We start from the raw sequence: 27,131 nt of genomic DNA, 5'->3' as shown, positions 1-27,131 counted from the left end.
GCTTCTCCTTAAGGAGTCTTTGCAAAGACTCACCACCCCTCTGGGGTGAAACACTGTGCATTGGAACGCCTCACTTTTACCAAGATTCATTCATTCATTTGTATGCCACTTTTACACACACACACACACACACACACACACACACACACACACACACACCAAACTCAAAGTGACTTACAGAAAATAAGCAGGGATGCATTTCAAACACACATTACAAAAACCATTTTGTGATATTATAGACTGTATTTTCCCGTGTATAAGACTAGGTGTTTTTTTTAAAACAAAAAAATTAGGGGTTCGTCTTATACATGGGTAGTGCTGAGGGGTGTTTTCTTAATTTGGAGACCCCCAAAATATGGGGTGCCTTATACATGGGGGCATATTATACACGAAAAAATATGGTAATACTTCCTAATAAGATAGCGAAACAAAAATAACAGCATAACACAACAGCATACCAAAATCTACTTTTCAATACTATAAACCTACAAGATTACTTAAATAACATGCAGCACCCAATAGCAAAAAACTAACAGGGAGCTTCACCTTAGTACTAGAGACGCCCCTCCCAGGGTGCTGCTCCCAGTTCTCCTACAGCAGCTTCTTCTTAGGCTTCTCATAAGACTCAGGGAGAAGGGGGACATTTCATAGGCTTTGGCGAGGGTCTCTCTCTGCCCCAGGGTTGGGGGAGAGCAGCAAGCAATGTTGCATCACTCTGCCACCTCCCTTACCTGGTTTGCTTCTCTGGGAGGGGAGGAATCAGTGGGGCGGGCAGGGGCACTGCCTCTTGCGCTTCTGCTGCCTGAGGCGGTTGCTTCACCCCACCTCATGGGTGGGCCGGCTCTGGGCAAAACTAACTGCCTGCACTCACCACTTCTGGTCACGGCTGGCGGGAGTTACAATGTACAGTGCACTGCTGCCGCTACATGGATTATAATGATGTATTTATTTATATCCTGCCTTTCCCCCTGAAAGGGACGCGAGGCAACTTACAGATAAAATAGTAATTTGCCTTTGCGACTTGCTTCTGGTTGGCTACTGCGGGAAACCAGCTAATGGACCTTGGGTCTGAACCAGCTTCGCATCGTTTACATAGTAATCCTGTTGGTCGCAGGGGTGTGAAAGGCAGGTGTATATCCTCCAACATCTGTGTACATGTGTCTTATTAAAGCTCCCTGACACACACAAACCAGTTTTTGAAGGGCACGCACCTGCCACACACGGTTTGGGTATTTGCTGAAGGAGACAAACGATTAATACCGCAAGCACATCTGCACTGTGCGGAACCGCTACTCGATGAACAGTCAAAGCTTGGCTCTTCCACAGTGTTATGAGAGACAAAGTGTTATTTTTATTTCCAGTAGCAGTTTCTCCTTGGATAAGATCTGCGGAAATCCCATTGCGAACCCCTGACGAGATAGCATTTTTAAAAACCCCTTTTTTCTGCATCCTATATAATAAAGTCCCTGTGTCTCTGCGTCGTGTCCCTGTGTCTGCGCTACTGTGCATGTGCCCCACGGACACAGGGATTGGACGCAGAGACTGGACGCACACACATGCACGCTCTCTCCCCACCCCCTGCCTACCATTTCCCTCGCGGTCCTCAGGCGGCGGCGGACAAGGAGGGGGCTCAAGTCCAGGGGGAAGGCAGGAAGGAAAGAGGGCCCTGGCCGCCCCTACCTTCCCCCCTCCCCTGCCTAGGCATGGACCACGGTGGCGGCGGCGGAGCAGCGATGGAGGAGCCCGTGAGAGGAGCGGCGGGGCCACAGCCTTCGCTCCCTCTCTGCGCTCGGCTGCGGGGCACGACGGGAGAGTGAGTTTGTTTATTTGCGTTCCCCACGTTCTAGCGCCCGTTTACTTAACGGGCTGAATGACACTAGTAAGTTATAATTGTGTGTGTGAGAGAAATGTGCTTACCTGTGTGCTCTATCATACACACATACACACACACACACACACACACACACACACACAGTGGTAAGCTTAATTCATTCCGGAGGTCTGTTCTTAATCTGAAACTGTTCTTAACCTGAGGTACCACTTTAGCTAATGCGGCCTCCCGCTGCCGCCGCTGCACGATTTCTGTTCTTATCTTGAAGCAAAGTTCTTAACCCGAGGTACTATTTCTGGGTTAGCAGAGTCTGTAACCTGAAGCGTCTGTAACCTGAAGCATCTGTAACCCGAGGTACCAGTGTATTTAGAAATAAATTCTGCGCAGGTTTGAAATTCCGTTTAAGATACAGTGGTGCCTCGCTTAACGAAATTTCCGCTTAACGAAAGGATTTTTCGAGCGGAGGTTGCCTTGCCAGACGAATTCGTTTTATGAAAAATTTGTCTAGCGAATCGCGGGTTCCCATAGGAATGCATTGAAACTTTTCGTTATAACAAAAGACCCGTGGAACGAATTGAATTCATCTAGCGAGGCACCACTGTAGAAGTTGTAATGAATAGATATGCACTTTCCACTTGCTCACCTCGGTCCATGTGGAGACAAACCACTGGATCTTCTTGTGTTTGTGGCATCGCTTCAGGAGGCAGTCTTCCTGCATCTTCGGTTTCAGTTCTGAGGCACAGGCAGCATCGGACAGAACCTGAGCCCAGGGAGAAGAGCTGGAGCTTTTGCACAAAACCACTCTTTTCCTCCAGCCTTTCCCACATGTTCGAGAGCACTGAGAAAGTGGAACAGAATAGAAACATTTAGGGGGGTTGATGTTTTCCAGAAGTTGCAGGTGGGTGGGAGGGAATCAAGACATAATGAACGATGTTAGTAGGATACTTCCCCCCCCCAAAAAACAAATCCGGCACATTAATCAGTTCAATAAAAAACAAACAAAACCCACCCCTAAAATTACTGCATGTTGGAAAAACATTTTAAGAAAAATTATTCTTACAAATGTCTCAGATTTAGAACATTAGGACCACCATGTGAATGGAGTCAAAGGTCTACAAGCAAATAATCAGGGCAGCTGCCATTCTACACACCCCACCCTGGCTAATCTATACTTGGAGGCATATTACTGGTCTGGGTGGTGCTGTGGTCTAAACCAGTGAGCCTTGTGGGCTTGTCGATCGGAAGGTCGGTGGTTCGAATCCCCGCGATGGGGTGAGCTCCTGTTGCTCGGTCCCAGCTCTTGCCAACCTAGCAGTTCGAGAGCACAAAGTGCAAGTAGATAAATAGGTACCGCTCCAGCGGGAAGGTAAACAGCGTTTCCGTGTGCTGCTCTGGTTCGCCAGAAACGGCTCAGTCATGCTGGCCATCTAGCAGTTCAAAAGCACACCAGTGCAAGTAGGTAAATGCCGTGTTTCTCCGAAAATAAGACACCGTCTTATATTTATTTTCCCTAAAAAAACCATACTATGGCTTATTTTCAAGGGATGTCTTATTTTTTCCTCCTCCTCCTGCCGCAGCTGGCATTGCTGCTGTGCCTATCACTATGTCTTATTTTCGGGGCATGGCTTATATTCCTTGAATGCTTAAAAATCCTGCTATGGCTTATTTTATGGGTATGTCTTAAAATATGAGAAACAGGGTAGGTACCATTGTGGTGGGAAAGTAAATAGTGTTTCCATGCGCTCTGGCCTCCGTCACGGTGTCCTGTTGTGGCAGAAGCAGTTTAGTCATGCTGGCCACATGACCTGGAAAAGCTGCCTGTGGACAAACGCTGGCTCCCTCGGCCTGAAAGCGAGATGAGTGCCGCAACCCCATAGTCGCCTTTGACTGGACTTAACTGTCCAGGGATCCTTTACCTTACCTACCAGACTGCACATGGAAACAGGCAGTCTGGAGCACATGAGTGAATAGTGGGAGCTCTTTGTGCTGGGGCTCAGCCAGGGCACCTTAAATATCCTGGGAGTGGACCTACCTGCCCCTTCAAGCCCACCCACTAGGAGGGTCCTGCCTCCAAGCCTGCCTACCTGCCTGCCATTGGCCAGTTTGCAGGCAGGCTTGGGATCCAAATTCCCAGCTGGTGAAGCAGAGCTCTAAGCTTCTTCCAGCCGGCAGGGAAGCCTCCAGCATCTGTAGCCCCCACGCCGGTTCCGGTGATGCAAGGCATCGCCGGCCCGCAATGCCGTCGTACCTAAAACGGTATGCGGACTTGTCGGAACAGCTCCAACTCCTGTGACTTTTGTTTACCTCAGACCAGGACCCAGCACTCCAGGTAGGTGGGCATTTTTGGTTGTTGCAGAGTTCCCTGTTGGCTGGGGCCGGGAATTGGCAAAGAGAATCGGACACCCATTCTGGCTTGTAGTGAATTCTCTGCATGCAACGGACGTAGCGGTACCTCTCGCCTGCTCCACACGTCAAGCTGCACTCGCTCCAGTTGCCGACAGACCAGCTAGATGTGGAGGAGGAGGAAGAAAAGATTCAAAGAAAGGCATTGGGGATGATACCAGGGGCAAGGAATCTATTTACACCCATGTTCCCGCATGGGCAAACTTTTGAGACACACGCCAATGGTGGACGCAGCCCAAGGCATAAAGTGGGGTTGGGAAAACGGGTGGGACTCTTATCTTTGGAAGGCACAGTGCAACCACCCAAAAGTCAGGCATTTCCACACCCACACCCACCCACACACCTTTCGATCCTCAAATCCAGACATCGCCAGAGCTCAAAGGTACAAATGAGCTAAAGATGGATGTGGAACAGCACCAAGGCAGCGAAGGAAGCATCCTGAGGGCCAGAGAGAGGACCGAAGGGCCACATTCAGTACCCAGGTCTGAAATTCTCCACCCCTGGCCTAAGCCAAAGTGAATGGCACTCAACTCATTTCTATGCACCATATTTCCATTCAGGATCTCCTCCAAAGATCTCAAAGCTATTTAATGTTATCCTCATCACAGTAGGATAAACAGAACTCATACAACAGTCCCCTGGGAAATTCAGTGGGTAGAGGGAATTTTTTGGAGCATCCATAGATTCTGTTTGGAATTTGCTTGTATAATACTTACACCAGATATATTTGGTGATGGGGTGGGGAGGGGGTGCAGTAAGCAATCTGGGGGGGGGGAGCACAGCCCCCAAACTGTTCTGCACTATCAATCAAGCCTCAACACCGAAATAATACTGTTTCCCACACCTGTTATTCCGACAATCTTAACTACTGAAGTGTGTGTTGTAAATTAAACATTCCTTCCAGTTCTTGAGATAATTGGCCCCTCAGAAAAGTGGGATACAAATATTTTAATAAAAACAACCACATTAAAAATAGCAGGAGTGCTATCTTTTATAGCGACCTTACGATCAAGGGAGACATAGCAATCGAGGAAAGTCGAGTTTGAGAGAGAAATGGTATGTACAGTTAAGAGTATAAGCTGTGAGCCAAGGCATTCCTGCTTCAGTCTCACCTTAGTCATGAATTTGCCGGACGGCTCTTTGCAAATCAGTAGCAGAAAGAATAACACTTCCTCCCTCCTGCCTGATTCATGAAATGCTTTGGGGGGGGGAACCTGTCAAATATTGTTTCGTTTTTTATTCCACATGTCAAAATACGACATTCTAGAACAGGCATCCCCAAACTGCGGCCCTCCAGATGTTTTGGCCTACAACTCCCACGATCCCTAGCTAACAGGAACAGTGGTCGGGGAAGATGGGAATCGTAGTCCAAAACATCTGGAGGGCCGAAGTTTGCGGGTGCCTGTTCTAGAAGATTAGTGCAAATTACATCATGCACCCTCCCGCATCCCAGTGCTGCTATGAGAGAAATAATTCAGTGTGATGGGGACTCTCCCTCAATCCATCGTCGCATATTGGTAAGCACAGCTTGTTTAGACTTCCCCATCCTTGTGCTCTCCTGTATTTAACAGCCACATACATGTTCCGCTTCTGCCACTGTATCTAGCAACCAGTAATGAAACGCAGACAAAAATCATAGGACATGCTGCGGTCACAATTTCCCTTGTTCTGCTGTTTGAACAGATGTTCTAGTCATTGACCTTAGGAGCGGACTTCAGGCAGCCTCGGGAATCTGCTCATGCTTTTCTCTCTTCCCCCAAGATTACTGCCCGATATCAGACCTTGGCATGGAAAAGACCGGCAGATGATGACAGCTGACTGGCAAAGAGTGCGGAAAGAGAGAAACCTGGAGCAGTAACCCAAGTCCTCTGCAAGTGACCTAAAACATTCCCGTCAACACTTCACAGCTATCTCTTCCTCTCTCCCCGCCTCTCTCTTTAAAACTTGAATGCACAACACTTCATTCCAAGGCGAAACTGTGTGTGTACTACGCTTATCAATGTTTTGTGCTGGGCAACCCAAACAGATGGGTGGGGAACAAATAAGAAAATTATTATTATTAATTCTTGTAAACACATATTATTCCGTGAAGCATGGATACAAATCCTTAACTAGGACTTGATTTCGGGGCTGTTAATCTCACCAAGTCAAAGTCAAAAGATCTTTTTTCTGTCTTCATTCTGTCCTCAAACCCTGCCTCAAATAGACATCTTTGGTTCTGCTGATAGTTATGAAAACAGGAGCAAGAAATCAAGTGAACAGGGCCTAGGGCGCCAAAATGGAGGGGGCGCTGCCTGGGGCTGCCTCCACTGTGCCTCTCAGATGTTGAGTGGCTTCAGGCTGCTCTCCGGAGGCACACGGGGAACGCGAGCCTGGGGCCGCCACGCTCCCCGTGTGAAGCTCCGGAGGTGCGCGGGGAGTACGAGCCTGGGGCTGCCTCCTCCACGCCTCTCAGCTGTTGAGCGGCTTCAGACTGCTTTCCAGAGGCGCGTGGGGAGCATGAGCCTGGGGCCGCCGCGCCTCTCATGGAGGCGGCCCCAGGCCTGCGCTCCCTGCGCGCCTCCGGAGAACTGCCTGAACCGCTGAGTTCGGCGCCCCTTCCGTGCCCCTGATGGCCAGGTTGCGCCACCCAGCCCGGGCCTAGTGCAAACCACTGTAGCTTTGCTCCTTCCTGGGTCTGTTGGCGGTTCCCTCCCTGCAAGGTTGCAGGGAACCATGCAGCGGGCCTTCTTGGTGGTGGCACCCGCCCTGTGGAACGTCTTCCCATCAGATGTCAAAGAAGTAAACAACTACCTGACTTTTAGAAGACATCTGAAGGGAGTTCTGTTTAGGGAAGTTTTAAATGTTTGATGTTTTATTGTATTTTTAATATTCTGTTGGGAGCTGCCCAGAGTCGCTGGAGAAACCCAGCTAGAAGGGTGGGGTATTATTTTTATTTATTTATTTATTTATTTATTTATTTATTTATTATTATTATTACCAGGGGAGAATGTAGCCCTTGAGCTGGTAAAGATCCCCGGCCCTTCTGTATGCACTTACTTGGGAGTAAGTCCCATGGACTCAGTGGAACTTGCTTCTGAATAAGCATGCATAGGATGACCTGACCTGCAGTTTCAATGGGCAACAGCAGCTTGGAGAGGAGTTGCAGGATGAGCTCCTTCTATATGGTGCAGTGCAGTGTGTTATTTCTTTCTTTTTTTAAAGATTACTTTTGTTGCATGGGAAAGAACCATGCCATAAAGGGCTCCCATGCCGAAAAGGTCACACGAGAAAGGGTCCCTGGCAATCATTTCCTGTTAAAAATTCCCTCTCATTCACTGCTATTAACTACGCCAGCTCAGGCCTAATGAATGGTCATGCCAGGGGGGACGATGGGGCCTTCTCTGTCACCCACCCACAGAACACCTTGTTTTAATCCATACCTAACGTTGTTAGTGGCCTAGTTTGAATAGCACTGTAAGGGCTTATCCACAGGTACCTTTAAGCACAGGTTGGTGCTTAAAAGCTCTCAATCGAAGCATTTATTTTTTATTGTTTGCTCCAAGCTTTCCTCATGAAAACCTGCTCTTTAGCGCTTAGTTGAAGCAAATGTCCATTCAGCTTCTTCATGGATTGCCATTTGCTCCGGTTAAGTTTTAAAGAACAGGTTTTCACAGGGAAACCTACCAAGCAGAAAAAGAAAGAAAGAAAGAAAGAAAGAAAGAAAGAACGAACGAGAGAAAGAAAAGGTACTTGGACACGGGGTTTTAACATGTGGACTGTGCTTGGAAGGAGCAGAGGAAAGCTAAGTTTGGATAAGCCCATGATCAAATGATAGCTTACTGGTACTGTGAAAATGTGTAAATTGCCACCCCCTGCTCTACAGCTTGCCATCACTTCCTGTTAGACCAAATGAAGTGAGTGTGTTTCCTTAGACCTGAGAAATCAAATCAATAAATAATAATGATAAATAAGGATTAAGCTGGAATTAACTGGAATTGTATCATCATCTTCTATTACTCATGAGAAGAACGTTACATAAATGTTTTACGCTGCACAAGTTTTGATTATGCGCAGCAATTTAACAACCAGCTTAAGCTTTGCTCTGGTGTAAGCCTAATATTTATAGACTTCACGAGCTAGCTCAGCAGGCTTAACTGCTCAAATCTGGGACTGCAGCCAAACCCTTTCAGGGCTTGCAGCCATGAATTCTAAAATATCCCATGTAGAACCCAGAAATGATGTCTGGAAGGTTCAGACGGCAATGCGATGTCTCTTTTAACTCGTGAGAGTGCACATAAATGATGTAAGGCACTATATGTGCACGCAGAGCCATGATATAACTGCTTGCCCATTTTTAACATGTGCTGTGATTAAATAACTATTTCACTATGATGATTCAGTGTCAATGAAATTAGAAGTGTCCTCAAGGTGCTGGAGTGCCTAAAAATTAAAAACAGTATGCTTCTTTCTGAATCTGCAATTCTAGGTAGGCACTTTTTTTCTGCAGGATATTTTACTCTGGACTGTATTCCTTTTTCTTGCAGGATCCCAAATGAGAGCTTGGTTGTTATATTTAATAGGAGGCATGCCAACCTGAACATTACCGGTATATCTATCTATCTCCAGTATTCAACGTTTTCCCCCTCCTTCATACTCTAACACAACTAAGATCTTGACGAGAAGTCATATTTGTCATGTGAAAAAATGACCCCTGAGCATCGAAAGACACAGAGAGCAGAAAGCACAGCCCCTGGCAACCCCTCTCTGTCAAAAGTCTAGTCCAGGCATCCCCAAACCGCGGCCCTCCAGATGTTTTGGCCTACAACTCCCATGATCCCTAGCTAACAGGACCAGTAGTCAGGGAAGATGGGAATTGTAGTCCAAAACATCTGGAGGGCCGAGGTTTGGGGATGTCTGGTCTAGCCAGCGTGGTGCTCTTCAGATAATATAGACTACAACTCCCATGAAGCCCCATGTTTCCTGGGGCCGATGGTACTTAAAGTCAGCAACACCTGGAGGGCTTATTTTATTGCTCCATAGCAGGTAATTGCATACCCCCAAGTGTCCCGATTTAACTGGGACATCCTGGATGGATAGAAGTCACCCCAGCTTCTGATCCCAATCCCAGATGTCCCATTTTAGCTCCTGTGCTCTGGCTTTTTTTGGAGGGGGGTTTCTGTGCCATGGCTTGAGTCAAAAAATGGAAGGAAACTTACCTGGACCTTGCACATCACTACTCCTCTTCCTCCCCCTCCCACCACAGGGCCGGCTCTAGGTACACTCCCGGTGGCGCGGGGCGCCAGGGCTGGTAGGCTGCCCTGTCCCCAGTTTAACTCACTTCAGCCATGAATCCCTGCAAGGGTGGGGCCCCCGGAGCGATCTCCGCGCCTCAGCGCCAGGGTGCCCGACCTGCTCGAGACTGCCCTGCTTCTGGAAATATGTCTACAGTGTTGGAGGAGGCGGAGGCAGGTCCGCGCAGCATCTTGTGATGCTTCGCAGGCCAGGGCAACCTTCCCCAGGCCAGTCTGGTCTGTACAGCATCTCCTGATGCTGCAGAGCAGGAGGCGGAAAACAGCAGACAAAGGTATTATTATTAGCAAATAATAGTAACAATACTCAGCATTTCACTCTTCAATATATCCAGTCTTTGTAACTTATGAACCATCAAGCCAGGCATGGCTGGCGATCCATATATTCACTTTAAACGGTTTTGAGAAAAGGTAAGCTACAGCGGTACCTCGGTTTTTGAACTTAATCCGTTCCAGAAGTCCGTTCTTAAACCGAAACCATTCTTAAACGAGGCACACTTTCCCTAATGAGGCCTCCTGCTCCTGGTGCCCTTCCACCGTTCGGATTTCGCTCTTAGACCGAGGTAAAGTTCTCAAACCGGGACACTACTTCTGGTTTTGCGGAGTTTGTAAACCAAATCGTTCTTAAACCAGACTGTTCTTAAACCGAGGTAAAAGGTAAAGGTAAAGGGACCCCTGACCATTAGGTCCAGTTGTGAATGACTCTGGGGTTGCAGCACTCATCTTGCTTTACTGACCGAGGGAGCCGGCGTACAGCTTCCATGTCATGTGGCCAGCATGACTAAGCCGCTTCTGGCAAACCAGAGCAGCACACGGAATAATAATAATAATAATAATAATAATAATAATAATAATAATAATAATAATAATAATAATTTATTATTAATACCCCGCCCATCTGGCCGGGTTCCCCCAGCCACTCTGGGCGGCTTCCAACAAAACATTAAAATACAGAAATCAAACATTAAAAGCTTCCCTAAACAGGGCTGCCTTGAGATGCCTTCCAAAGGTCTGGTAATTGTTGTTTTACCTTCCCGCCGGAGCAGTACCTATTTATCTACTTGCACTTTGATGTGCTTTCGAACTGCTAGGTGGGAAGGAGCTGGGACTGAACAACGGGAGCTCACCCCATCGTGGGGATTCGAACCGCTGACCTTCCGATCGGCAAGCCCTAGGCTCTGTGGTAATACAGCGCCACCGTATTATTTCCATATTACAAGTGGTGGGTTAGAACAAGGAGAAAGAAAAAGGAGAGGAATTGGTGGATAATAAAGGGATTCATGGCTGAAGTGAGTTAAACTGGGAACAGGGCAGCCGTACACAGGGCCAACATTATCTGGTCCTAGCCTGGGCAGTTCCCGACAGTCGGAGAAGGCAGCCCTTCAAATCCCCTGGTCTTGGAACAGGTTAGGGCTTTATAATCAGTGACTAGAAACTCGGATTTTTATTCAGAAACGGACTGGAAGCCAATGCAGATTGAACAAAGCCTCAATAACATTCCCTGGAAAAGCCTTGGAAACTTTTCATCAAAAAGTTGTGTTGCAAACATTTTTTAAATCAATGCATGCACCAAGAGGAAACATACAATTTGCGATGGGTTTTATTACCTGGGAGGGCAAGCTGCCTTTTTGCAAGGAACAATTCCAGGAGCTGGTTGAGTCTTGGGGTTACAGAAAGAAGGATCCACCGGTACCTGCACGTCTTTGTAGCAACTTGCTTTTGTGACCATTTGACCTGCATACAAAAGAACACAGGTGGCTAGTACCAAGTTGCAAACAGCTGCGTGCATCCGAAACCCAATCTCTTGGTTATCTCAAATCCACCGTGTACGTCTTACATAACCCAATGTAAACAGCAATCTCGTTTTTCTGATTGCCTCCTGTGGTTCGGGTCCCCAGCTCAAATAAACAAGTCTGGTGTTTTCCTTAGGTATTTGGTAATTACATGACTGATTATCTCAGAGCAGCTCTGGTAATCATATATAAGATTTCCCTCTAATGCTCATTCCACAGTTGTTCTCTTCCCCTTCTGCAGTCCCCCTTTCTTTCCCTCTCGTTCCTTCCCATGGCTCTTCTCTTAGGGACATAACCTGGATCTAAACCTAAATTGTGGTTATTTTAATGAAGAGGTTAAGAGATTTTGTGACGTATAGCTGCATAAAACTAAGCTTTTTGGGGAAGAGGGTTCCAGAAAACCTGGCTTCCTTTCCATTCACAGGGATGTACGTGACCACATTTGAAAGACCAGATCAGGGAAACGCTTCAGATTTTTGCAGAAGATAGTAAGTGTTCTCTTAGAGTAGTCTATTTAGGAATATTTACAAAATTATCTTCATCCAAATTTGTCTCTGGATTTGGGGGTTCTGAAGTAGCTAATCACACAGGAAGATTGTTTTCTTCTGCTATGGAGGGTCGGAGCTGAATCAATGGTTTCAAGTTACAAGAAAGGAGATTCCGACTAAGCATCAGGAAGAACTTTCTGACAGTAAGAGCTGTTCAACAGTGGAACAGACTCCCTCAGAAGGTGGTCGACTCTCCATCATTGGAGCTTTTAAAGGAAAGACTGGACGGCCACCTGCCACTGATGCTTTAGTTGAGATTCCTGCATTGCAGGGAGTTGGGCTAGAATAGATGACCTTAGAGCAGGCCCAAACTTCAGCCCTCCAGATGTTTTGGACTACAATTCCCATCTTCCCCAACCACTGGTCCTGTTAGCTAGGGATCATGAGAGTTGTAGGCCAAAACATCTGGAGGGCCGCAGTTTGGGGATGCCTGCCTTAGAGAATCATTCCAAATCTACAGTTCTATGATTCAGTCCACCAATCTTTCTTTTAAATTTTCAGACCATGTATGCAGTTTGCTGGAGCTCAGGAGTGCATATGGGCATTGATTAAATCACATGACAACAACGAATCTTCATGTAATTGCATGATCACATCAACAATGCTTTTTGCACAGTGTTTTAAAATCAATGCACATATGTGCATTGTCAACAGGATGTCAACAGAAAACTGTAGCAAACTAAGCACGCACCAATTCCTAAATGAATTTTTAAAATTCCAAGAAGGTAGCAGAGTGCAACAAGAGGCAAAATCAATCCACACAGAGGGACAACAGAACAGGAAGGGGGCATCGGCTCACAAATCAGTCTTATTTGCTTATGCAGAAATAGAGCTACCGAGATCAAGAGTGCTGGGGTGGTGCCTTTATAATGGGAACGGTCTAGTTCACACAACTACAGTGGTGCCTCGACTTATGAATTTCATCCGTTCCAAAGGCACCTTCGTAGGTCGAAAAATTCGTAAATCGAAAAGCGCCACTGGAAATGCGATTCCCCATAGGAATGCATTGGAAAGGGAAAAATTCGTAAGTCAAAGCAACCCCATCTAAAAATTCGTAAGTCGAAAAAACCCTATCTAAAACCGCCGCGGTTTCCATTCAGATGTTGAAAAATTCGTAAGCGTGCGGCCATTTGCCCCATTCGTAAGTCGAAAAATTCGGTTGTCGAGTCGTTCGTAAGTCGAGGTACCACTGTAGTTGTGGGGTGGCTGCTTAGATTGCAAGCGTGTTCCACACAGTGTGTTTGATAGTCACAGCATGCCTTTTGTGTTATGGCATCATTTCCAGAAGGTTTACTTTAGACAAAGCTCTAAGTGTGCAGAGAGGCCTTCCTTAACCTTGATGCGGTAGGACTACAATCCCCATCATGGCCAGCCCACATGGCCAGTGGTCAGGGATGATGGGGTTTGTAGTCCAACATCGTATGGAGGTCAGGTTTTGAGGAAGGGTCGTGTGGTCACGTATGATGGCGGAGCGTACAGCTGTCCATCTCAAAGCTCAACAGTCTTACATGTGGTGGATGTAATAGGACCCATGCAAGCAAAGCCTTACATTCACAGGGCTACACGGTGCAGTCATGGACAGATAATATCTGCAAAAGGAACGTGCAGTTTGGCCCCGTGTGCACTGGACTTAAACATTTGCTCCACCCCCCCCCATTGTTCTTCATAAGGAGGCCTTGCCCTAGATCAGGCATGTCCAACAGGTAGATCGTGATCTACCGATAGATCACTGGACGTCTGTGGTAGATCACTGGTAGATCAGTGGCTCCCCCCAAAAGAAGCTAAAAAACTTTGGCTCCCCTAAAAAAACTCAACACTTTTGCCCTGCACCCCTAAAATGACCCGAACCACCAAAAACAGGGCTTTCCTTCCTAAGAAAAAGAAAAAAAGAAGCTCAATGTCGCTTTCCTCCTTCCTAAAGAAGCTCAACAATCTTTACATGAACCCCCAAAACAGGGCTTTCCTTCCCCAAAAAGCTCAACTTTGACCTGAACCCCCCAAAAGGGGGTAGATCCCTACCAGTTTTTAACTCTGTGAGTAGATCACAGTCTCTTGGAAGTTGGCCACCCCTGCCCTGGATCAATGGCATCATTTCAGGCCACTATAGAGGGTGGGAAGACCATCCTGCTAACCTATGGTTGATGCTTTCCCCAATAACTCCCTTTGGCCTTGCACCTTCTTTCTCCCCTGCTGTCACAGACACTTATCTGCGGGGGGTTGGCAAGGTGGCAGTGCCTCTCAAGGTTTATTTAGTAACTCAAGAACACACCACACGTTGCTTGCTCAGACACATGATGGGGAATCCTCTGCAAAAGGCGAAGTCCCATGAACACAGTCAAGGAAATGTCTCAAAGAGTCACCTGTAGACAAGCAGACACCGACTCCTTTCCTACTGTACCTTTCGCCCACTTCCCCTCACAGATCTACTTGCCAGCATACTTTTGTTACCTCACAGCACTCTGCATGAACTTGCTTTCTCCTGACACAACGAAAACAGAACGTAAATTCCTTTCAAAACTACCAATAAAAGGCGGCGTGTGAGGCGACTTAACCTTTCACCCAGTGTTGGAAGGATTCTATCCCACAATTTATTCCCCTTCTATTATCGGGCCTCCCTGCCTCCGCAGTCTGCCTCATGTGCTGAGCTCGGCTATTTTTGTTTGTTACACAGTGTGTGGCTTGCTGCGCCTCCAGACAAACTGGTCATGCATTTTATAGACTTGCCCGTCACATGCTGTCTGCACAATTAATGAGCAAGAAGTTCAGAGGCTTAAATGATAACAGTGACAGCACAGGATAGTTCCAGCAAGAGGGAATTACTCCGAATTGTTTTGAGAAGCAAGCATTGGGAGGCAACCACAGCCTTTATCTGCACAGATAAAATAAATGTCTGCACAGATAAAATAAATGTCTGACATCCCGACATTTCCTCACTCGTTAATTATCATGTTTTATGTGATCTTTCACATGATGCACAATCCACTTCTTGAAATTTAGTGGCACCAAGCAGAAATTTACAACTCATTTCCATGTTGTTTCCAGGGAAAAGAAAATTCATTTGCAACTCAGTTAACTTAGAAAATCACAGGAATTTTGCATTGTCATTTGTCATGATCATGCCACCGCCGTCCGCTTTATGAAATTTGGGGTGGGATCTCTCCTCTAAAACACTTCAGAACACCAGCTTCGAGCATTAGCATATAAACATTTATACATGGCATTTCTCTCCAAATGGCCAGACATGTTTTTTTTTTGGCCTCTTTGAATTGCAATCATGGCCCCATCCTCTTAGCTTTTCCTGTCTAGCTAGCATGGGGACAGTTAGCAGTTCAGAGAAAGTTACCTTGAAGGTCCTGGATAACCTCCTATGTAACAACCTAAATTTAGTTTCCAGGGCCACACAACTACATTTCCTCAGGCCACAGGTGCCAGCATGTAGCACAGGGGTCCCCAAACTAAGGCCCGGGGGCCGGATGCAGTCCAATCACCTTCTAAATCCGGCCCGCGGACGGTCCAGGAATCAGCATGTTTTTACATGAGTAGAATGTGTCCTTTTATTTAAAATGCATCTCTGGGTTATTTGTGGTGCCTGCCTGGTGTTTTTCCATGAGTAGAATGTGTCCTTTTATTTAAAATGCATCTCTGGGTTATTTGTGGTGCCTGCCTGGTGTTTTTACATGAGTAGAATGTGTCCTTTTATTTAAAATGCATCTCTGGGTTATTTGTGGGGCCTGCCTGGTGTTTTTACATGAGTAGAATGTGTCCTTTTATTTAAAATGCATCTCTGGGTTATTTGTGGTGCCTGCCTGGTGTTTTTACATTAGTAGAATGTGTCCTTTTATTTAAAATGCATCTCTGGGTTATTTGTGGGGCCTGCCTGGTGTTTTTACATGAGTAGAATGTGTCCTTTTATTTAAAATGCATCTCTGGGTTATTTGTGGGGCATATGAATTCGTTCATATTTCCCCCCCAAAATGTAGTCCGGCCCCCCACAAGGTCTGAGGGACAGTGGACCGGCCCCCTGCTGAAAAAGTTTGCTGACCCCTGATGTTGCATGACCATAGACTCCTCTCCATTCCTATTTAGATTATTTGTGTGACATCCACAGACTTTGCACCAGGCAGGCGAGTCACCAGCAGGTAATCCACACACCCTTCACAAACCCAGTGGTTTATGCCCATATAATGATCACACCCTTGCACTACCAGGATCCCTCTTGCTGCTGGGGGGGGGATCCTCCACAGAAGATGTCAGGTTTGTCCCACAAGGAATGGGTCTCTTTTAAAATATTGTTTCCCTTTTCCTCAGAGTGGCCCTGACCTACTCCAAGATCCTCATTTTATATGACAGCGGGGAAGCTGTCGCCTTGGGAGAGGGATGCTGCTATCGTATCTCCAAAGGCCTTGCCAATTGACCTCTCTGGCTCGCATCTTCTCCAAAGCAGCTACCTTGGCCTCAAGGGATTGGATTTATTCCCTGAGGGCTAGCAGCTCGTCGCACCGAGATGGTCTGAGAGGAGTTTTGCAAACTGAAACAGACACCCCTCGCAACACCCCCTAAAGCAGAAGAAATAAACCTTAAACTGCTGCTGTCAACAACAAAGTTACCCATGGGAAATTAGACAGCTAAATATCTGGCTGGAGGAGAATATGGTGCTGGAGGAGACTCTTGAGAGTCCCATGGACTGCAAGAAGATCAAACCTATCCATTCTGAAGGAAATCAGCCCTGAGTGCTCAATGGAAGGACAGGTCCTGAAGCTGAGGCTCCAATACTTTGGCCACCTCGTGAGAAGAGAAGACTCCCTGGAAAAGACCCTGATGTTGGGAAAGATTGATGGCACTAGGAGAAGGGGGCGACAGAGGATGAGATGGTTGGACAGTGTTCTCGAAGCTACCAACATGAGTTTGACCAAACTGAGGGAGGCAGTGGAAGACAGGAGTGCCTGGCGTGCTATGGACCATGGGGTCATGAAGAGTCGGACATAACTAAATGACTAAACAACAACAACAAAATATCTGGCAACCTATACATGTCTCACCGTGGATGTGTGCACTGGCGGAGAAATGGGTAGGGGGGTGGGGGGAGGGCTCCACCCCCAGCACCATCGAGGACGGGTGTACCATTGTGGCTGCCTCGTGGATGCGTGCCACGCACCCAACCACGCCAGGCACCAAGCCCCCCATAGGCGGTGTGCCATGCCCCCCGGGATGTGTGCCACGCCCCCACGGGACACACACCAGCCACGCCCCATCTGGTCTCCACTCCTGGTGCCGGAGCATGCAGCTCAACCACTAGATGTGTGTACAAACCAGTGGATGTCTGTGTGCTTAATGGTTTCCACTCTCTTCCCTCTGCAGCCTCCCACTCCAGCTGCCTTTCTGTTCTGTATTATTTTGGCTTTTTAACATCAAGAGCTCCAGCGATGAGAATAGTGGTGAACAGGCAAAGGCGTAATTAAGCAGCTTCCTTCCCAACCACGGCTTCTCCCCTGAAAATCCCCCTTCCTTTTCTAGCAGAGAAGCCTGGCTGCTTGCTTTTGAAAAAACACCCAGGCTGCTGAGCATTTAGTTCCAGTTTTAGCCATGTGAAATTCAGTAATGTATCAGTAACTAATCCTAGCGATCCGGGAGATTGTAACACATATACTGTAAATGCAAAGTCGAAGAGATGAAAGGAAGGGGTTTTTTTTCCCTCCTGGGGAACAAACTGATCACTTAAAAATACTGTTACAGTTTGACAAGCATAGCAGCCTTAGATCAAAGGCAAAAGTATTTGCATTAGAGCTGCTGAAACAAGGAGAGGTTCAGCTTCTGATGGATCACAGTCACTTTGACCTTTACCTTCCTTATGACATCAGCTCTGCTTTCCCCAGTGTTTCGGTCGTTTGAACCAGGTGGCATATGTTCACAGAGAACAAGCGCAACAGGATTATCACCCCATATGGAGGCTGCTCAAACTCTGGCATCTTACAATTTACTCTTTGTCTGAAATCGAGCCTTGGTATCCGGGTATCTTCTCAGAATACAAGACAGTGTAGCTGAGAGCACCGCATCTGAGAGCAAGTGTGTTTGTCTCTGTGTGTTTGCTACACATTCACACACACAAAATGTTCATGGGGTCATCTTTGTTGTTGTTGTTTAGTCGTTTAGTCGTGTCCGACTCTTCGTGACCCCATGGACCAGAGCACGCCAGGCACTCCTGTCTTCCACGGCCTCCCGCAGTTTGGTCAAACTCATGTTCGTAGCTTCAAGAACACTGTCCAAGCATCTCGTCCTCTGTCCAACCATCTCGTCCTCTGTCGTCCCCTTCTCCTAGTGCCCTCAATCTTTCCCAACATCAGGGTCTTTTCCAAGGATTCTTCTCTTCTCATGAGGTGGCCAAAGTATTGGAGCCTCAGCTTCAGGATCTGTCCTTCCAGTGAGCACTCAGGGCTGATTTCCTTCAGAATGGATAGGTTTGATCTTCTTGCAGTCCATGGGACTCTCAAGAGTCTCCTCCAGCACCACAATTCAAAAGCATCAATTCTTCGGCGATCAGCCTTCTTTATGGTCCATACATCACTACTGGGAAAACCATAGCTTTAACTATACGGACCGTTGTCGGCAAGGTGATGTCTCTTAGAGATAGGCAACTGGAAGCCCAAGATCCATCAATTTTGACCCCCCCCCCCAGTTTCACCATCCATTCCTCAAGCCTGATCCTGTTTGCCTCTACCACCAACTTTTTATGAAGCATAGCCAGGAAACAAGGACAATACCTGGGAACCCCTCCTTCTTCACAGAGCAACCCAAAGCCCCAGTCTACTCTGATGGAGATGTTTCAAATGGAGCAAAGGGATCTCTTTGCTCAGCTCTGCCAGCAGGGAAGCCCCACCGTTGGCATGGAAGCAAGGAGGAAGTAGGAAGCAGAAACAGAGAATGGTGGAAACAACACTGATATCTTCAGGGGAGGAGTAGGGAGGAAGGGACAGAGGAAGAGGGTCAGAGGTCTCCAGGATGGATAAATGGTAGAATGATGTTTGCTCTGATTCAGCGCCAGAGAGAAGGTTTTTGTGGGGAAAGCTCAGGGCAAAAGTGAAACAAAAAACCAACGCTCGGGCATGCGAGTGTCAGGGCCGTCTTAAGCAGATCTGGCGCCGTGGTGCAAAGATTCCTCCGCCCCCCCATTTCCCAGAGTTCTTGACCTTTTCCCAAGCCACTGTGTGGATCGCTCTTCCCATGGAGGCTTGGGAAGGAAGCTGCATGCCCGCCAGCCATATAGTTGGCGGGGCGCAGCTTCCATCCTAAGCCTTTGCAGGGATTGCTTTCCTCCCATGGAGGCTTGGGAGGCAAGCTGCCCGCCCGCCAGCCATATGGTTGACAGGGCACAGCTGGTGGGTGTGCACGGAAAGGGGAGGCCGCCGGCAAAGCCGCGCAGCTCCCCCACTCACTGGGCGCCCCTGAGAGGCCAGCGCCCTGGTGCAACGTGCCAGTAAGCCCAATAGGAAAGACGGCTCTGGGGAGTGTTAAAGCACAGACTCTCTTGCCTGGAAAGAGCAGGGCAAAAGGTAAGTGTGGATAATCCCCCCCCCCCATCAAGGAAGGAAAAGCCAGAGTGGAAGTGGGAATGAAAAGCTTCTTCCATGGGAATCAGAGCACTTATCACCTACAAATGACAGGTTCAAGTGTGTTGCCATTTTTGCTCCAACAGCTGACCATCAAGACCAGGCATCCCCAAACTTCGGCCCTCCAGATGTTTTGGACTACAATTCCCATCTTCCCCGACTACTGGTCCTATTAGCTAGGGATCATGGGAGTTGTAGGCCAAAACATGTGGAGGGCCACAGTTTGGGGATGCCTGATCAAGACGAACTGGGCCAGAAGTGTTACCATCCCACTAAAGCAGAAACAGTGGCTCTAAATTTCCAGAAAAGGAAGTCCTCTCTTTAATTGGCTACTGCTGCTCCTTCTACTTCCCGGTGGCCAGCTAATAATGTTCTTCAGAGTGACATGTGAAAATACTTGAAGTCTTAGAAGTACGATTGGTTGGTATTGCTTCTTCTAGTGTCGTGTTAAAGCAATACTTTCGTCCGCACAGCGAAGATCAGCGTAACAAAGTATTGCCCCCCCCCCATCGCCATATTTAACATAACACGTAGGAGCCAACCTAATTATATAGCCCATAAATGAGCTTTCTATTCCTACAGGTTACATTTTCGAGCAGCCTGGAAGTGCCTAGTGAGGGCTATTCCTGGACAGGAAAGAGCCTGTGGTCTGCAATAAAACTATATTTTTGAACATTTCAGAGATGCATTACCTCCTCCACACGAGACGGAGCATTCGGAATGGGTGATGGCCCATGTATAGTTAGGCTTCATTGCTGTCATTTTTTCACTTTCGGCCTTAGGAAGGGAATATTCCCAGCCAATCCCTAGGTTTTTGCCTTGAGAGAGAAGCTAAGAAACAAAACAAAAGAGGGGAAGTTAGCAGCATAGGCTTAGCATTTGCTGAAATTTTGAATGTGGAGTTAGCAAGAGAGTTTCCCTGAATGAGGAATCTCTGAAAAGAAAGTATGCCTTCTAATGATTTACTATTTATTTATATACAGTAGAACCTCGGTTTGCAACCGCCTCTATTTACGACGAACTCAAAGAGCGACCACCGCGGACGTGGAAGTATTTACATCCAGGTTCCGTGCGTGCGGATGCGCAGAAGCGATATGCGTAGCTCGTGCATGCGCAGAAGCGCTCTATTGGTGCTTTGTGCATGCGCAGAAGCGTGCCTTCGGGGAGCAACCGGCTCCCCGGAACAGGTCGTTGTTGTAAACCGAGGTACCACTGTACTTACTGTTAAGCTATTGTTTATATATTGCTTAATATAAAAAGCAAACTCTAAAGGTTTACTACAACAGCAACCATGGGTGGTGCTCAACTAATGCATAACACTGATGGAACATGTTGACTGGATATTACCCAGTAATAGTAACTGAATTTGTCTTCATTCATTTATTTATTACATCTATATGCCACCTGGTCCTCCAAGGAGCTGAATATGGTGTACGTAGTCCCCCCCCCCATATTATCCTCACAACCACAAAGTAAGATAGGTTAGCCAGGCATCCTCAAATTGCGGCCCTCCAGATATTTTGGCCTACAACTCCCATGATCCCTAGCTAACAGGACCGGTGGTCAGAGAAGATGGGAATTGTAGTCCAAAACATCTGGAGGGCCGAAGTTTGGGGATGCCTGGGTTAGGCAGAGAGTGAATGATTCAACAGTAACATGCTCTAATGTCAGGGACTGGCGGAGCAGAGGTGGGGGACCACTGGAGTGACTCAGGAGAGGGGGGCTAATTATTTATGGGGTGTCATGCCACCTGCAAGTCAGGAACCAAAGGAGGAGGGGAGTCAGGGCAGTCTGAGGCGGAGGAAGGTGGAGATGGGGTAGTTGAGGTGAGGGACGGGTCAGTAGATTCCCCATCTTCCCCAGCCCCACTGTCTCCTAGAAGTAGGAGGGGTTTGAAAAGGGAAGAGCAGCCATGACTTCTGTGCTGGAGAAGTCTTGGGTTAGGGATGAGAGGCTACCATATGTGGTGGCAATGTAAAATTATTAATAAAGCCTGGGAAGTGATATATAAAGATTTGAAGAATATGTTGAAAATGACCTTTGTTTTTTAAAAAATTGAAGCTATTATTTTTGAAGGTACAGGACTTAATGGATTTATCATTAAGACTTTGTCCCCTACCCCTGAGAACAGACACCAGGCCATGACCAGCCCACCTCTATAGAAGGAAGAAGCCACCGTCAAAGAAGATGAAGGAGATTGGCAAAAAATAAATAAATGAATGAACTATGGTGGATGCACTAGACAATTTGAAACCCTAGAAAGGAAAATGATGTTGTTCTTTTTTATTTTCTTTTTTAAAAGGGAGAAATGCTCAGGCATAATTAGTAAGCTTTGTGTATTGGCTTCTACATTTGTTGAACCTTTAAAGGTCAAATGTAATAATATGCATAAGGTTTTACAATTGGATAGTTAAGAGTATAAGACTCAATGGTTGTGTATAAATAAGTACCTGTACAAAAAAATGGAACCAGGAGAGGAAGTTGGAGGGAAGTCAATTAATTAAGAAGTATGATTTTGATTGTGATGATTTTGTTTTGTTTTTTTAGCTGTTTTTTGTTATCATAAAATTAATAAACTGTATATACAAAAAAGAGAAGTCTCGGTTTGTGGGCACATAACGTGTCAGAAGAGGGCCTTCCTGATCTGGGACAGGCCATGTCATGTAACTGCACAATGATCTCTGTACGTTTGCACCATGGATCTTGGGTATCACAACATAACGTACCTCTATTACCACACTTTCATTTGTCGGCCCAGGAGCAGTTAATGTCTCTGGCTGGTTAGGTGGCCTTCGGTAGTCAAAAACAGATCCGGCAAACTTGTATCTCCCTGGCCAGTCAACGGTCCAGTAGCCATTGAGGTGGTATTTTTTACTGGAACTCCGAACAGCAATATAGGAGCTGGAGGTGTTCATTTCATACACACGGATGCTTCGTGCTCCAGCAGGGATAACAACTAAGTTGTAGTATTCTAGACAAAGGAGGAAGAGAGTCCGAGTTCAGTATCATAGCCAGCACCATATGAAGGTGGGGAGCCCGAAGGGAATTATTCACTCATCAAGTTCTTGTATAATTTTAAGGCTCTGTTGCTGCTGAGACTTAAGTTGGAATCCTCACAGTGTGCAACATTAGCTTCTGTGACTGGCAGCCAGTATAAAGTCCCTATATTAAATATTAGGAACCTGGTCTTCTGCTCCCTCACTGGTCAATAGTGCAGGTCACTCCAGCTCCCGATTTTGCAGACCTTGGGCAGGAGAGAACACACTCCAGGTAGGGATGGAGAGTACGGTTGTCCATGGATCTTGCCTGAATTTTTTCCATGTTACCAAAGTGGCGTCGTTATCACTCCTGCTACCCCTTTCCTCTATCCTCTCCTACTTGGGTTCAAAGCAGGGTTTTCAAAGAGAGTTTTGGAATCCACCCAGCTCTGTTTTAACATGTGTTGGTGGATGGATGGATGTGATGGTGAACCTGTATTATTAGGGGACAAGGGGAATTAGTACACAAGGGGCAGTGTCGGAGCTAGCCGCTCGGGCACCCGGAGAGGCGTGCACCCGGGGGCGGGGCGATCCATCCACACGGGTGAGGCGATCCACCCACAGGGGCAGGGTGATCTGCCCACAGGGGCGGGGCGATCTGCCCATGGGAGCGACCATCGCGGTGGCACAATCTGCTCGGGGGTCCGATTGCGGTGCGGTGGTGTGATCCTCCTAGCAGGGGTCCGATTGCGGCACAATCCTCCTGGCGGGGGGCTGATCGCGGCACAGCAGGGCAATTCGCCCAGGGGGGATTTTGTCACCCCTCTCTGGCATGGCACCCAGGGAGGAGCACACCCCATTCCTATGCCTCTGACAAGGGGGACATCCACGCTTAACTTTTGCTACACACTTTCTAGGCACAAGTCGGTGCTTTCCTGGTCCATGTCCGAGCACCGAAAACCCTCTCCTTAACACTGAAAAGGAACCAACAGCAATTCAGAACAGATTCCGCTCAACTTCTGAAGTGCTATTGTATTTTGGGAAATTGCTTGTCTATTCCATATGCACCTGGACACCTCTTAAGTTATCATAACCAAATTTTGCATAGTGGCTCCAGGGATCAGGGAGCAGGTTTTAATCTGTCTTTGGATACAATTTAGCACCAGTTTGAATCAAGATAGCAGACTGAACCTGTAAGGGGGAGAGAGTATAGAGAACCTCCCCCTCTCATCAGGAGTAGCTCCTCCCCAAGCAGTGATGGAAGCGCGGGCTCTGAAGAGGCTAGTCAGGAAGCGGAGAGAGAGTGCCAGGTCTCTGGCAGCATGGGAGAGCTCCGGCTCCACAGGCGGAAAGAGAGAGAGGCGGAAAGGGGTGGAAGGGAAAGCACGGAGCGTAGACCTTTTCCCCCGGTTCCGGAATTACGGAGGAGGAGAAAGGGGAGGAGATTCACTGTCCCGAGGCTATTATGTTGGGGGAAATCGCGCAAAGGGGCAGTGCCGGATTCTGGATCGGAATGAGCAGACATGTTTCCAACACCCCGTTACAATGTAAATAGAGTGCACCAATAAAGACTGTTAAAAGATAAGCATGTGGAAGGTCGTTGCTCTGGAGTAGTCGCAACAACCTCTGACAGAACCTTTCCAAACTGAACAGATTTCTTTGGTTTCTTTGAACTCTTGAGCAATGCCAGCTACAAGTCTCATGCTGTTTCAACGCACACTTACGATTTGTAGGGTGGTATTTTGTGTACTGCCCCTTATATATTCTACAGCTTGAATTGTCTCCTTTGCACACTCCACAAGCATCTTCCACAGAACTGGAGCCTAAGACGTGGTCACAGCCAACCACCTGCAAGGCAAAGACCACATGATCATCTGCACATCTGCGTTTAGATTATAGTGATAAGTCAGTTGTGAAAGTTAGAAGGAAGCCATCAGACTTTTAAAATTTTATTTCCTAGGCATGTTTCATTTCTCCAGACGAAAGGCTGAGTAAGCAGACATTTGGGGGAAAGAAAGCCTCATTCACCTTGGGTAATTGCCAGCGTATTATTGCTCATAATATGAAACTATGTTGACATGAGGAATCTCTCTTCCTCCCCCCCCCCCCGGCATTCTGTAGCTCTCCACAATAGGCCCAATGGCCTCTTCATGCCCTCTGGGTGGAGCGGCAGAATAAAAGTGGAACAATAAAAAAACGAGAAAGGGTCAACACCTTACTGACAATTTAAAGCAGAGACAGCCAATTTCTGCTGCTTCTTTTTTTACTAGCTCATGCCAGGGCTTCCCCAGTCCATAGCCTCTCTTCTCAGCCCTGTTCCAACACTGAAAGGGGCTGGAGGAAAAGAAAAACAACAACAAATTCCTTGAGGGAAAACTGTCGCTGAAGTTTTTGCTGGACCTGCCTGTGGGTCACTGGAATTGCTTCCTTGTCCTGCACCATTTCTGATGTTATGCTGTATATCTTTTGGAAGCCAGCTGCAGTGCAATCTTAGTCCCGTCTACTCAGAAGTGAGTCCTATCAAATTCAGTGGGGCATTCTCCCAGGTATTGCAGACTTTTATTATTTCAATGGAAATAGAGTATGGTTGCATTCTCAAAAGGGAACAAAGAATGAGCAACCACGTTCATCTCCAAGGCCACCTTTAATTCATTTTTTGAAGGATAGGCCATATTTAATACTGTAATGAGAGCAGGGTTAGATTTGAATGGGTTTCTGCTGTTTCCTTCCAATCCTGTGCTTTTACAGATGTAAGACTGGACTCTGTACAAAAAAAGGGACTGCTAAAATGGCCAGACCAGTTTCTTTGTTAAGTAGATAGCCAGGTTTGTTAAATATCTGTGTTGTAATGTAAGCTAGGGCAATGAATCGTCAGGGAAACTTGTAGTTGGAGACCCTTTTGGAAGGTGAGCAGCCCTCCCCCCTCCCCTGGCTAAAGATGATGACAGCAAGGTATCTATGTCTGAAAGAGAACAAAGGGCTGTCGTTTTGGGGACTGGAGCTGAAATTGAGAGAGGCTTGACTCGTTCCTTGCACAGAATCAAGTGGGATGGGGTTGACCACTCCCCCACTGCCAAACCTAATACGAGAGCAGGGTCTATGGCATGGGCGTAGTCAGGGGGCAGGAGGGGGCAGTTGCCCCCCCCTAGAAGCAGGGCTGCTGGCCAGCCTGCCCCGCTGCCCGGTGCCGTCTCCCTTCTCCCTGGCTGGCTGTGGGGCGGGTGGAGGGAAAGCCCCAGAACCGCGCAAAGCGTTTGGCTGGCTTTCCCTCCACCCGCCCCACAGCCAGCTGGCTAGAGGACGTCTCCCTTCTCGCTGGCTGTGGGGCGGGTGGAGGGAAAGCCAGCCAAACACAAAGCGTTTGGCTGGCTTTCCCTCCACCCGCCCCGGCGATCACGGAGGGGGGGAGGGGATCGGAACAGCCCAATTTCGGGCTGATCCTGGCGCCCCCTCACCGCTGCCGGTCGAGAAGGGGGAGGAGGGGGTTGGAACAGCCCGATTTCGGGCTGATCCTGGTGCCCCCTCGCCCCTGAACGACCATTGCTTTCCTTGCCCCACTGTGGCCCCTCCCCTCCCGTGCCTTGCCCCCGCCCCTTGCCCCCCTTAATTTTGATCCTGGCTACGCCCCTGATCTATGGAGCATTAACATTATGAACTTTCCATCTTATGCTCAATCTGTATATGAACATAAATAAACCCCTCATACTGCCACGCCATGGAAACCAAACCCAAGGGATGCGCCAGGAACCCTAAGATCTCTTACCACTCGGAGATTAAGATGCACAGAACAATATTGCAATTCTATACTACATCCCTCTTGAACAACATAAAATGAAAGGTAATCAGACATCACACTTTGCCTTCATTGCTAATTACGGATAAGGAATGTTGAGCGAATGGCAAAATAGAGTACCTTATTTCATTATTACCTCACAAATCCCATCTATACAGACATTAGGGCTATCTTCCAAGCAGGGTGTCCCATCTTTTACTTTGTTCGACAGAGAAAAGAAGAAATCAAAGCCTTCTGCAATACAGTACAGCTTGCACAAGTCTTGATCTGAAATGCAAACACAACCATGAACATACATTTATTTTTGTCCATTGAACTGTTGCTTGGGATGGGGTGGGCGGGCACAGAGAGATTAGGATAAAGTAACCCTCATGTTATCTGAAAACAAGGTATCTGCATAGCTGCCAAGTTTTCCCTTTTCTCGCGAGGAAGCCTATTCAGCATAAGGGAATTTCCCATTAAAAAAGGGAGAACTTGGCAGCTATGGGTATCTGATGAAGCAGAGGTCATGTCTGCATGATTTATGAGAAATTGCCAGGATCATCCATACTTCCATTTGCACCGCAATTTCTTCTGTCAATCTGCACAAAACCTGATTGATGTTTGTTCCAATTCAGCAGGAAGCAGTGGGTTTTCCTGGGGAAAGCTGCAAAATGCAACCTCTCTGACTCATAACTAGAAATTGTGGGACAAACAGGAGTGTGGATGAGCCCAAAGAGAAAATAATATGTAGTCTAAAAGCCCAGCTGAATTGGTCCTGCAGCTACTGTGATCCTGGAACCACCAGAGTCACCTACGGAAGCCCCAGATGTTCCTTCCATTGCACGGAATGTCCAGGCATCTTCAATTGGGCACCTGCTTTGGGGAATCACGCCTGCCCATATCTTTAA

General features: G+C 47.4%; 1 protein-coding gene across 1 annotated transcript in view; it reads right to left on the bottom strand.

Moving 5' to 3' along the window:
- Positions 1-27,131, bottom strand: part of ADAMTS16 (ADAM metallopeptidase with thrombospondin type 1 motif 16) — an 84,729-nt gene that overhangs the window by 9,446 nt on the left and 48,152 nt on the right. The window contains exons 14-20 of the mRNA XM_035101543.2: positions 26,378-26,508; positions 24,173-24,296; positions 22,197-22,441; positions 20,163-20,301; positions 11,133-11,259; positions 4,136-4,337; positions 2,475-2,669 (exon numbers count right to left, since the gene is read on the bottom strand). Coding sequence (XP_034957434.2) covers positions 2,475-2,669; positions 4,136-4,337; positions 11,133-11,259; positions 20,163-20,301; positions 22,197-22,441; positions 24,173-24,296; positions 26,378-26,508 — 1,163 coding nt within the window. The remainder of the gene's footprint in view (positions 1-2,474; positions 2,670-4,135; positions 4,338-11,132; positions 11,260-20,162; positions 20,302-22,196; positions 22,442-24,172; positions 24,297-26,377; positions 26,509-27,131) is intronic.

The sequence above is a fragment of the Zootoca vivipara genome, chromosome 8, assembly GCF_963506605.1.
Source record: "Zootoca vivipara chromosome 8, rZooViv1.1, whole genome shotgun sequence".
NCBI lineage: Eukaryota > Metazoa > Chordata > Lepidosauria > Squamata > Lacertidae > Zootoca > Zootoca vivipara.
This window is presented reverse-complemented; position numbering and strand designations above follow the sequence as displayed.